At 39.5% G+C, this 10,922-nt stretch overlaps 1 protein-coding gene across 4 annotated transcripts; it reads right to left on the reverse strand.

The window, feature by feature from the left end:
• Positions 1-493: 493 nt before the first annotated feature.
• Positions 494-10,301, reverse strand: IPP (intracisternal A particle-promoted polypeptide). 4 transcript variants are annotated; one of them, XM_083359744.1, is made up of 9 exons: positions 10,171-10,301; positions 8,759-9,112; positions 7,130-7,561; positions 5,112-5,267; positions 4,845-5,012; positions 3,555-3,692; positions 2,908-3,030; positions 1,733-1,953; positions 494-1,182 (listed from the first exon to the last, which is right to left on the reverse strand). In XM_083359744.1, exons 2-9 carry the CDS (start codon positions 9,048-9,050, stop codon positions 958-960), a joined length of 1,755 nt encoding a protein of 584 aa, XP_083215870.1. In that variant the 5' UTR covers positions 9,051-9,112; positions 10,171-10,301; the 3' UTR covers positions 494-957. The 4 variants fall into 4 exon arrangements, with proteins under 4 accessions (XP_083215870.1, XP_083215871.1, XP_083215872.1 ...); XM_083359745.1 differs by having other exon boundaries at positions 8,759-9,107; positions 10,171-10,274; XM_083359746.1 differs by lacking the exon at positions 8,759-9,112.
• Between the last annotated feature and the right edge of the window lie 621 nt (positions 10,302-10,922).

The raw sequence follows: 10,922 nt of genomic DNA on the forward strand, positions 1-10,922 counted from the left end.
ATACAACCCTGAGATACCTTTCTTTTATGAATTGCCCTTGTTACCAGGAAGCTTTGGGGTGCAATTCAAGATTTTGGTTACCACTTACAAAATACTAAATGACATAGGGCCTAGTTGTTTGAGGGATTGTCTCTTTTTCATTATTTCATTAAACAGACTGAGTGTGCTTCAAGTCTCAATCATTAAATGACATCTGATACAACCCTGGATGCTTGGATTCTCAGTGTCCTTTGCAACAGTCTAAAAACTCTTAATGAGTGTTGAAGATCTCGTTCTTTCTCCCCGCATTGGGCTAGGCTGGAAAATGAGCTCCCTAAGTAAGAGGTTTTACTATGTTCTGCTGGGATGACCATTTTCTCTTTCTTTTCCTCCCTCCCCCTCCCCCTCCCTTTCTTTGTTATCTGATGTACAAATAAATCTAAAGTGCATCACACAGAGTCATGTGGTTGGGCAATTTAAGAAATGCAAATAAATACTACTGTAAGCTATGAAATCTTATGGGAAGATTTAGTTTGACAAGTGAATTAGATCACTGATTCACATTAGCCAATCCCATATTGCCCCAGAATGAGGGGCCTTTAGCAAATCTCAAAGAAATAATGGATTTTCAAAAACATATATTAAATATTGAAATGGATTTGCCAATTTTAACTTTCTCTGTTTGAAACGAGGTTCCTAACATGCTAAACCAACAGAAACTTTCCAAATGTCAATGGCAGATATTAAAAATCAAGAAGTTTCTATTGTCAGAATTACCTGTAAACTGTTCCAGTTTAAATAAAGATTTAAATAGTTTCAGTAACAACTGTTGTAAACTTCCGGATATGCTTTAAAAATCAATCCCTCTAACAACTGAACACACTTTCTTAAGAGCTACCCAAATCTTCAATTTCTTTACAGCATTTAAATTCACACTTCAGTTTTTGCTGGGTTTTTTTTTTAAAAGCATGGTATTCTTCAAAGGACTGCCACACCTCCTTCACAGCGGCTGGTGATCATGTTAGCAGTTTCAATCCAACTATCTGTATGTGGATTATACACTTCCACAGAATCTGAAGTTACAGGAGCAGCTGTATCATAGCTGGCAGTCCTGCCTCCTGTGACATAAAGGAAGCCATTCACAGCTATGACACATACTCCAGCTCTTGGGGTTTTCATTGAAGCAACTTCCGTCCATTTTTCCTGATAATAAAACAAAAAGAATTATCTTTGTAGTATACTACTTTTGCCTTCCGGAGCAAACGAACAGCTATAATGGTCTTTCGTCCACTGGCAGGGTAAAGTACTGCTATTTATTAGCAATCCAAGAGAAAGATAGTATTTATTCAACTCACAAATCCAGAAAAAGTGCAGAGACAGAACAGAAAATATTAGCATTTGTGTAATGAATTGGATTCAAGAGCAAAATTCTTGATGGCTCTTTAGGCAGAAGAAGAGAAATTTCTCAGATTTTGCCTATGTTCCTTGAAAATCTCTGTCTGTCTGGAAGTTCATCCCGGCCTGGCAAACTGACTCTGATCAGCAGGTTATCTTTGAACTTTGTTCAGTTTAGTTTTATATTTGTCCCAGAAAGACATTTCTTTAGCTACATAACATTTATACACAAAGCATAAACTGCTTGTGCCATTCTGGGGAACAATCAGATACAATCCTGACAGTACATTAAAAGAAAATGGGAAAAATTCTAAAAGGCAGCACAAATAGTTACTTTGATATGAAAATTAAATCCTACCTCTTCAAACGAATATTTCTCAACTGTTGAAAGAGCACCTTGAGTTTCATTCCACCCTCCAACAGCATAGATGCAGTCATTCAAAGCAGCCACTCCGAGATATGCCCTTCTTGTGCCCATTTCAGGAAGGGTAGACCAGCGCTTAGCTAGCGGGTCATAGACTTCCGCAGAACATAGTTCTATTTCTTCATTGCTAATGCCTCCAACAACATAAATTAAACCTATGAATATAACAAATTTCCTATTAGAGCCCTGCCATTTGAATACAGTTGGTGACAAAGAAGCCATCATGCAAAATTGACTGCAACCCCATCTATAGGAGGAAATCAATAGCTTTCTTTATTGGGATTGCTCTTGAATAAATTACGGATTGTAATTTCTGCAGAATAAGGGCTGTTTTAAACCATTTTATATTGTAAATGGTGTGTTTGAATTTTATTCTTCAAAACAGGACAATCTTATGAGGATATCAAATTTTCTGATCACATCTTAACTGAGCAATGTTAGATTTCAGCCCAACTTAGAATTCAGCCCAACTTATTTCCTGAAACAGGAAATAAGATTTGTCCCGTGTCTGGGACTAAGCAAGTGTATTCTGAATGCTTAACAAACATTTAACAGACACGAGACAAATCTTATTTCCTGTTTCAGCCTAGCCCAAGGCCATCTACAGGCAGTAGCCACAGCAGTGGCAGCTCATATTTGTGTAAATTTTTTGGCTTGCTAACAATGAAGATCTCCTTTTATTCTCTGTTAGCAAGCCAAAAAATTTACACACACACACACACACACACACACACACACACATATACACACATATGATTTCAGCTTAAGTTTTATATATTAGGAAGAGCTGGGTAGCACTATTTCAGACTAACTCATTTTATTAAAAGGTATAAGCTTTTATGAGCTAAGCTGGTGATTTTTAATAAAACCTATTAACCTGTTACTGGATTCTGCCTCATTTTTACCTAATATAAACTAATGTAGCTCTCCACCTACAATATTTAAAATACTGAATCTGGAAATGTTAATGCTTATCACAGTAAAAGCACTTGCAATTATTAGGATTGCTGTGTTGGATATAGTTATTAACCATAATGAATGTAGATGGACTGCTGCCTATTATATAATTTGCACTAAGCAAAATGGTCCCAAAATTCAAAATCCCTCACCTCGTATTTCACAACAGCCAAAATTGTAACGTGGCACAGCCATGCTGCCTACAATTTCCCAAGTATTCTCTTCAGGATCAAAACGTTCAACAGAGGTGCCAATCTCTGCTCCAACCCAGCCTCCTGAAAATCAAGGTAAGTATGCAGGTAAAGAATATTGCATAGTAAATGGATTGTCACATCCTTGAAACAATCAGATATATGATCGATATAAAAGTAATGTAGATTATATCCCTAATACCTAAACATTCCTCACAACATGTTTTACAAATGTACGCTATTTTAGTGGCACAGGTTCTAATATTACATGGCTCTGGCTTTAAAACAAAGTATAATACATTATGTAGCATACAGCAATAATTAAATATCCTGTATATTATCTTACAAAAGATACCAGGTGGTAAGCAAGCTGGTGAATCTGTTCTAGCAGCACCTTAGCAATAGCCCTACCTTTGGAATCTCTCAGGAAAAACATTTGTGTTTAGCTATCAGAAACGCTATTAATCAAGTTGTCACCAGATGTCTCACATGATTTGAAGAAGACTTTATTACAGTGTATTCGAAAGCTGCCATGCTATGTAGTACATGGCCCAAATACAACATTGCTCCTAACTGAAAGTTATAGATTCAGTAGTCAAAAGACTTGCCCAAAGCATAGATAGTCCCATAAGAGGTGCATACTCCAAGGCCACAGCGGGGATGATTCATTGAAGCTACAGTTGCCCATTGCTTTGTAATAGGATCATAGCGTTCAGTACAGTCAAAAATCATAGAGTCTTTTTCACCTTGGAAAAGAGATAAGAATGTGCAGAAAGTATGTTTTACAACAGCTTGTGAAGTCAATTACTGTACTGTGGCAGAGTACTGGCTCAATTCATCAATCTGAATCACTATCAATGCAGATTACAAGTTAAAGCTGGTAGAAAGCTAGATGACCACAGCACATTGTGTAATCTCTAAACTGAGTGGCATAAATCTTCACTAAAGGAATTGTAGTTCTGGTCAGCTTTTTTTTTATCCTCCAAATACACTTTTCCTGAATAGATATTATATCACTAATAATTATTGTCTCTGAATAATATTTAAAAGAACTGGAAAAAGCAAATTTACATCTGGAAGGAAGAAAAAGTACACAGAAACAATCATGGCCGGAATTAAATAACAGTAGTAGAAGTAGTAGTAGTAAATTAATAATAATAATAATAATAATAATAATAATAATAATAATAATAATAATAATAATAATAATAATAGAAGTTATATTAATAATATTTGTCTGAATAACATTTAAAAGAACTGGAAAAAGCAGGTGACATTTGGAAGGATAAAAAATATATAGAAACAATCATGGCAGAAAGAAAGCCATGCTTGTGCAGAATTCAAAGAATTTCTATATTAGGAAATTGTTAGAGCAACAGTCCATATGCTTAGGGCAAATTTGTCTACTTTACATAATCACAACAATAAAATGTCCTAAAAATGGTAAGCATAGTATCTACCAATGAAAAGGCTGCCACCTAGTGTATGACTTACTGTGTATATGGTAAATTTTGGATGTTATTGTATAGCTCCTATGCACTCTGCAATGGTGTATATCAAACTTAAAGATAAGTTCTCACCTTTAAATAATTAAATTATTGTCTTGGTCTGTGGGAAGGAACTTGGGAGATAGGAGAGCTGCACAACCAGCAGGTATAAGATGTCTCAGCCCACAGAAGGTGAGATGACTTAGGAAATGTTACAGAAGGCACCCTCCCTATTTTTCTGAAGGGTAAAAGGAAAGGAGAGTAATAGGTTCAGGCTTGTAAGATTCTGTTATAATGTAACCTTACAGTGAAGACGGCACTAGTGCTTCTTGTTTGGACTTACAGGGCTAACAGGTACCAAATGAGCAATAAAAACAATAGCCTTTATTTTTCTCAATGATTTTTAGTTACCTCCAATAGCGTAGACCATTCCTCCAACTACTGTAACACCCAGGCCACTGCGAGCCTGGTGTAAGGAAGACACGGTAGTCCAATACTGACTGAAAGTGTCGAAACGCTCCACACAGCTGAGAGCCCTGCTATCACTCCAACGGCCTCCCTGCAACCGAGTATAGCCACCTACACAAGGAGGGGGAAACAGGATGAACAATCATGTGTTTCGTAGGCATCTCTTGACCAGTTAAGGTTTCCAAATATTTAAAAGCTAAGAATCCCCACCTACTGCATAAATGTACTTCCTAGCTTTTCTCCGTGGACGGGTCTTAATTGCCTGGAAAAAACTGCTCGTCTTGTTTTCTTTGGGAGACTGACCAACTTCACAGTATTCTTTCAACAGAGTTTGAAGGGCTACTCGAAGACTGAAATCTGGAATCCCTGAGAAAGAAAACAGTCAAGTGATACAAGTAATCCTTGAGTTTACGACTGTAATGAAACCTGCCAATTATTGCCGTAAGTCGAAATGGTCCTAAAGGAGTTTGTCATGTGACCAACCCAATTTTACATTTTTTTTGCATCAGTCATTAAGCAAATACTGCAGTCGGAAGTACAAATGCTGCAACTGTTAAGTGAACCCATCGTTGACTATGGTGCAGTTTTGCACAATACGGGAAATAAGGACCAGCTTTCGGGGAAACCGTCATAAAACACGGTCACATGATTGCAGAACACTACACATGACCATAAATGCGGCCACGTTGCCAAGTGCCTTCACTGCTGTCATGTGACCACGGGAAGGGGGGGCTGAGCATTAGAAGTCTGGATCGGGGTCATAGGTTTCACTTTTCTGGTAGGTTGTAATTTTGAATCGTCGCTAAGCAACATTCGCAAGTCAAGGACTACCTGCATCTAATTTGTAGCTAAATTACATGTGTGCAGTTTACATTTATTTATTAAAAAAAATACATGGAAATGACCTTGAGAGACAGGATGAAGAGCTACAGACTAAATAACAATCCCACAAGCTGTAACTGAGTTCACAGAACGAATGGCAGTGTGTCTCAGAAGGGATCCTTCCTACTGTCTTGGACTATAAAGGTGAATGGTGGAAAGAGACGGACTTTCAGACTTCCAAGATTCGTTAATGTAACCTTACAATAAAGTCAGAGCTGGTACTTCTAGGTGTGCTTCTTCTCTGAACTACCTTGCAAGGCTGACATTATCAATTACAGCACACTGTGTTTTGATGTAGTTTTTTTTAGTTGCTGGTTAAGTGTTAATTTCTTAATACTATTTTGGTCCTTATACTGAAGATGATCCCCTCTGAAAACCTGATTAATTACTCAAGGGGTGGGAGGGACACTGTTCCACACATATCTAGACAAGATTTAAACAAAGAAAAAATAACTAAGACATCCATCTGAATCTGTATTCTTCCATTAGGGAGAAAGAACAAGAGATATCCCTTTCTGATCCTCTCTCAACCTAAAAAGTAGAGATATGGGTAATCCATATCTATAAAGCAGGGAAAACTGGCATTACCATAATATCTTATTTTCCTTCAAATAAAAAATAATAATCCAGTATCTTCCTGATACTGGAGCAAGTAAAAAGCAAGTGCCACTGTGTTTTGCATCATGCTATAGGTTATTTGCTATGATATTCAATTTGTATTACACCCAAATTGCATTTTAATAAGTATATTTATTTTATTATTTGTTTTTCTTAATTTGTAGTAATACTGTTGTATTATAAGCCACCAAGAAATCATATTAAAGGACAGCATACACAATGTACCGTAATTTAATTCTAAGATCACAGTAATTTAATGTAATAGAGCAGAGTACTATTACATAGGGTACACATGTATACACAGTTAATAAGTCTTCATAAAACCAATTTTTCATTCTTATATTGGGTAGCTGAGTATTCTATCACTATTCTACAATTTATTATTAGATTTATATCCTGTATGTCCTGCCTTTATTTTATGCAACTCAAGTTAGCATATTTTCCCCACAGCAACCATCTGTGAGATGGGTTGGGCTGAGAGTGAGCGACTGGTCCAAAGTCACCCAGCAAGCTTTTGGGCTTAAGGGAGGACTAGAACTGACAGTCTTCTGATTTATAATCCAGAACCTCTACACCAGGGGTGTCAATCTGGTGGCCCATAGCTGGATACATCACATACAGGCCACACCCACCCGGCTCCGCAAAGGCAAAGAACGTCACGGTACATCACATGACATGATCGAGTTTGACCCCCGTGCTCTACACCAGACTAGGTTTCAAGAAGTTACCTTCTATGTACTTTAAAAGTCTTTGTGGAGGTAATAAAGGAAATCTCACTGCATCCAATATTTCCACAGCGTGTTTCTTTCTTTTCCCTGGGTTTTTCAAAATCCACTGCATGGCAGCCATGAAAACCTGATACTCATCTTCTATACTTAGGTCTTCACTTCGCAATATCTTAATCAGCTGGTCTTTTGTCAATGCCAAGAATTCATCTCCATTGTGAACCTCCAGGAAGTGGGCATGGATGTAATTCTCTGCAAATTCTAGCAGGTCATGACAGGCAATTTGCTCAGCAAACTGGAAGAGTCCAACGCAGTTCATAGGATCAATCTGTCCCTTTAGAAATTCACAACAAAGGTCCACCACCTCTGACAGCTGAAACATGTCTGCTGCCACAATCAACTCCTGGACATTATTTTCATTAATGCTGACAATACCTGAAAAAGGAAGAATGATTTTCAGCTGACATGAAATCTTACCAAGACTGTTAAGTATACAAGGAATCCTCAATTTACTGTTATCAGTTTCAAGTTATGACACTAATGTTCAAAATTATGGTGGTGGTGACTTACAACTAATCCTTGCTCTTATGAACATCACAGCATCCCCCTGATCATGTGATTAAAATTTGGGTGCTTGGCAACTAACAAGTATTTGATGGTTGCAATGTCCCGGGTCACATGGTCACCATTTGTGACCTTACCAGGGGACTTCCAACGAGCAAAGTCAATGAAGAAAGCCAGATTGGCTTAATGACCTCAGCAAAAAAGGTTTTAAAATTGGGAATGTCTCACTTAATGACCGCACTGCTTAGCAATGGAAGTTCCAGTCCCAATTGTGGTTGTAACAAGAACTATCTGTATAGCCTGTCTACAAGCAACCATACCTGCAACCATCCTTTGAAAGATATTGATGTACTGCTAATAGATAAGCAATTAAAATAATGAAGATAAAGATACTCTTTTACAGGTAAAAAGTACATTTGCAATGGCGCAGAACAAAGATTTCTACCAGAAAAGCTGTGCATTGAATCTGCTTCAAAATCTCTTCATATTATATACGGGAATTTGAAAAAAATAACACTCTTCCTCATCTTTCTGAGAACTATTTCAGAGAGAAAGCTTTATACTTGAAATATTGATTTTAATGTACAAATAACTGGCTTTATATGGCAATCTTTCCCTTGAATTTAAATGTGCAAACCAGTCCAGATTTACTTCATTTAGCTATTTATGAAAATAAGTGTGCTATATAGAAGGAGGAGGCCCTCTATAACCAGTAACTACAGTAGGTTCTTTTATCATTACATTGAGGAACAGAGCAAAACAGACTCCTAATTCATGCTTACTTTGATTTGACAAAATGCCGTTGAATTTAATGGAATTTATTTCCAATGCTGTGTTCACGTAGACAGTAGTAACACACAAACTATGTGAATAAAACATAGTCTGCTCATGTCATGCTATCTAACTTGTTCTTTTTTTAACTATTCTGAAATAACAGATGGAGGTTTGCGAAATAGTGTTTATTTCAGCAAGTACTAACTGAATCAAAACATTCAGTTTGCAGGTTACTAGGTAACTAAGACGTTAACCCAAAGCATGGTAAGGGAAAAAAAATAGAAATTCTTCTACCTGTATAAATAAACTCCAGGAGGATCTGGAAAATATTAGCATCCACACCCAGGATCTGCACAACATCCTTTGAAGACTCCTTCATCCCTCCAGCAAACAAAGCAGCAAAATAAGAGCTACTTGCAGCCAAAACGAGCCTGTGAACTTTATATGCTCCTTCACCAACCTGGAGCTGTACATCACAGAAGTATTGCCCGCATCTCATCTTGTTGATCTGGGCTAACAAAAGACGAGCATGTCTATCTGCCAAGAAAGGGAACTCGCATGTGCTGGGGCAAGCCACACAAGCCATGATAGCTTGACAAGGTCACAGAGAAACTGACTGACTGATGCTCATCAGTTTCCAGTGCTGCCCTAGGAGAAACAGGAACATATGAAAATGACAGACTTAACTGTGAAATTACTGTTGAGCATGAGTAAGATTAATGACCACAACTCAATTCTTCCCTCTTTAATTAAAGTAAGAACACTCTGAAAGATCTTCAGCTCAAATTTGAGTTTGGGACCAATTCCCATTTTCATATCATAAATGAGAAAGTGATAGACCAGGGGTCTTCAAACTTGGCCCTTTTATGACTTGTGGACTTCAACTCCCAGAATTCCTCAGCCAGCTTTGCTGGCTGAGGAATTCTGGGAGTTGAAGTCCACAAGTCATAAAAGGGCCAAGTTTGAAGACCCCTGTGATAGACAATATAAAATCACTAAAACATACCCTGGACCGCAAACCAGTACCAGTCTGTGGCCTACTAGAAACTGGGCCATAGAAGCGGGAGAGAGACAAGTTTCATCTGCGCATGCACAGGATCTAGGTTGCATGTGAAACCATCCCCATCCCATTCCCACCCCCATGGGAAAATTGTCCTCTATGAAACCAGTCCCTGGTGCCAGAAAGGTTGGGGACCGCTGGTGCAATACATAAAGTGGTTACAATTAAATGATGGTAAATTACATTTTTCCCCCCCATCTACTGTCCAACATCCAGTTTGCCACCTTATCTGCCCTCCTTCCTTAAGTTACCCCATCGGATCGTAATCTATTAAGCGATACACTCGGGTCCCTTTTTTTACCAACTAATTGTGGTAAAAAAAAAATTGTGGAACAGCAGAGAAACAGTTCAGCAGGCCAGTCCTGTAAACAAAATATATGGTTTGACTTCCCCTCCCCCCCAAATGCCAAACCTACCTAGCATCTTTTAAGGTTTTTTTTCCCCACATTATATTTTTGCCTTATACATCATTTCCGAGTTTCTCCCTTCGTTCCCCTTCAGTCATTCTTTTTAAACTATCGCTGGGGTTCAGCTCTCCCACCTCCACCCCCACCCAGGCACGGCCACCGGAGGCCCAGGGCATGCTTGCCGCCCGTCCGACATCTGAGAAGCCTTGCACACGGTTGTTGAGCGATCCGGTACTCACTTCTGAGGTGGCCGAGAGCTGTTTACATTTCATTTTATTTCCCTGCCTTTAAACACTGTCTCAAGAGCCGGTGAGAGCCTCTGTTGTCGCAGTACCGGCCCAGAAAACGAACGGAGGGCAACCCCCACCCCGCCGCCAATAATAATCCTCAGCTGCAAAGATGCAAAGCGGCAGCCGCCAAAAAGTCGCACCTAAGCGCGGAAGGCGGGCGGGAAAGGCGACCGGAGGAAAAGGAGGAGCCGGTCAGGCCGAAGTTGTGTAGGGAAGAGAGGCGCAAGTGACGCGACACCAGCAGGAAAAGCCGAGAGGGCTTCGCTTGAGGTCCGCCGTCCTGCGGCAGGCGGTGGAGGCGCTGCCGCCTGCCTTCAGCGCCGGAGGAGCTGGAAGGCCGCTTTCCCCCAGGCAGGGGTCGGCAACCTCGGCTCTTTTATGACTCGTGGACTTCAACTCCCAGAATTCCTGAGCCAGCAGAGCTGGCTCAGGAATTCTGGGAGTTGAAGTCCACGAGTCATAAAAGAGCCGAGGTTGCCGACCCCTGCCCCGCGCGAGAGAGAAGAAGCTGCCCGGTTGGCAACGGAGGGAGCAGCGAGTTTGTGGAAAGGGAAAGAGGCTGGTGGCTGAATGGCGCGTGGCTAAGAAGTTAAAGCGAAGCTTTTTTTTTCTCTCTTTGCAACGGCTTGATTGATTGATTTTGGAGAACTGGCTTGAACTATAAACTAACTAACCCGTGTTTGTCCAACCTCAATTACAGG

Source organism: Vipera ursinii (assembly GCF_947247035.1).
Source record: "Vipera ursinii genome assembly, chromosome: 3".
NCBI lineage: Eukaryota > Metazoa > Chordata > Lepidosauria > Squamata > Viperidae > Vipera > Vipera ursinii.

Excerpts from the sequence above, each read along its gene's own strand:
- IPP (XM_083359744.1), bottom strand. The coding sequence starts at position 9,050 with ATGGCTTGTGTGGCTTGCCCCAGCACATGCGAGTTCCCTTTCTTGGCA. Across the intron at positions 5,013-5,111 it reads GAAGTACATTTATGCAGTAG|GTGGCTATACTCGGTTGCAG; the intron begins GTGGGGATTCTT and ends CTCCTTGTGTAG. Across the intron at positions 3,031-3,554 it reads TGGGACTATCTATGCTTTGG|GAGGCTGGGTTGGAGCAGAG; the intron begins GCAAGTCTTTTG and ends CTTGATTTTCAG.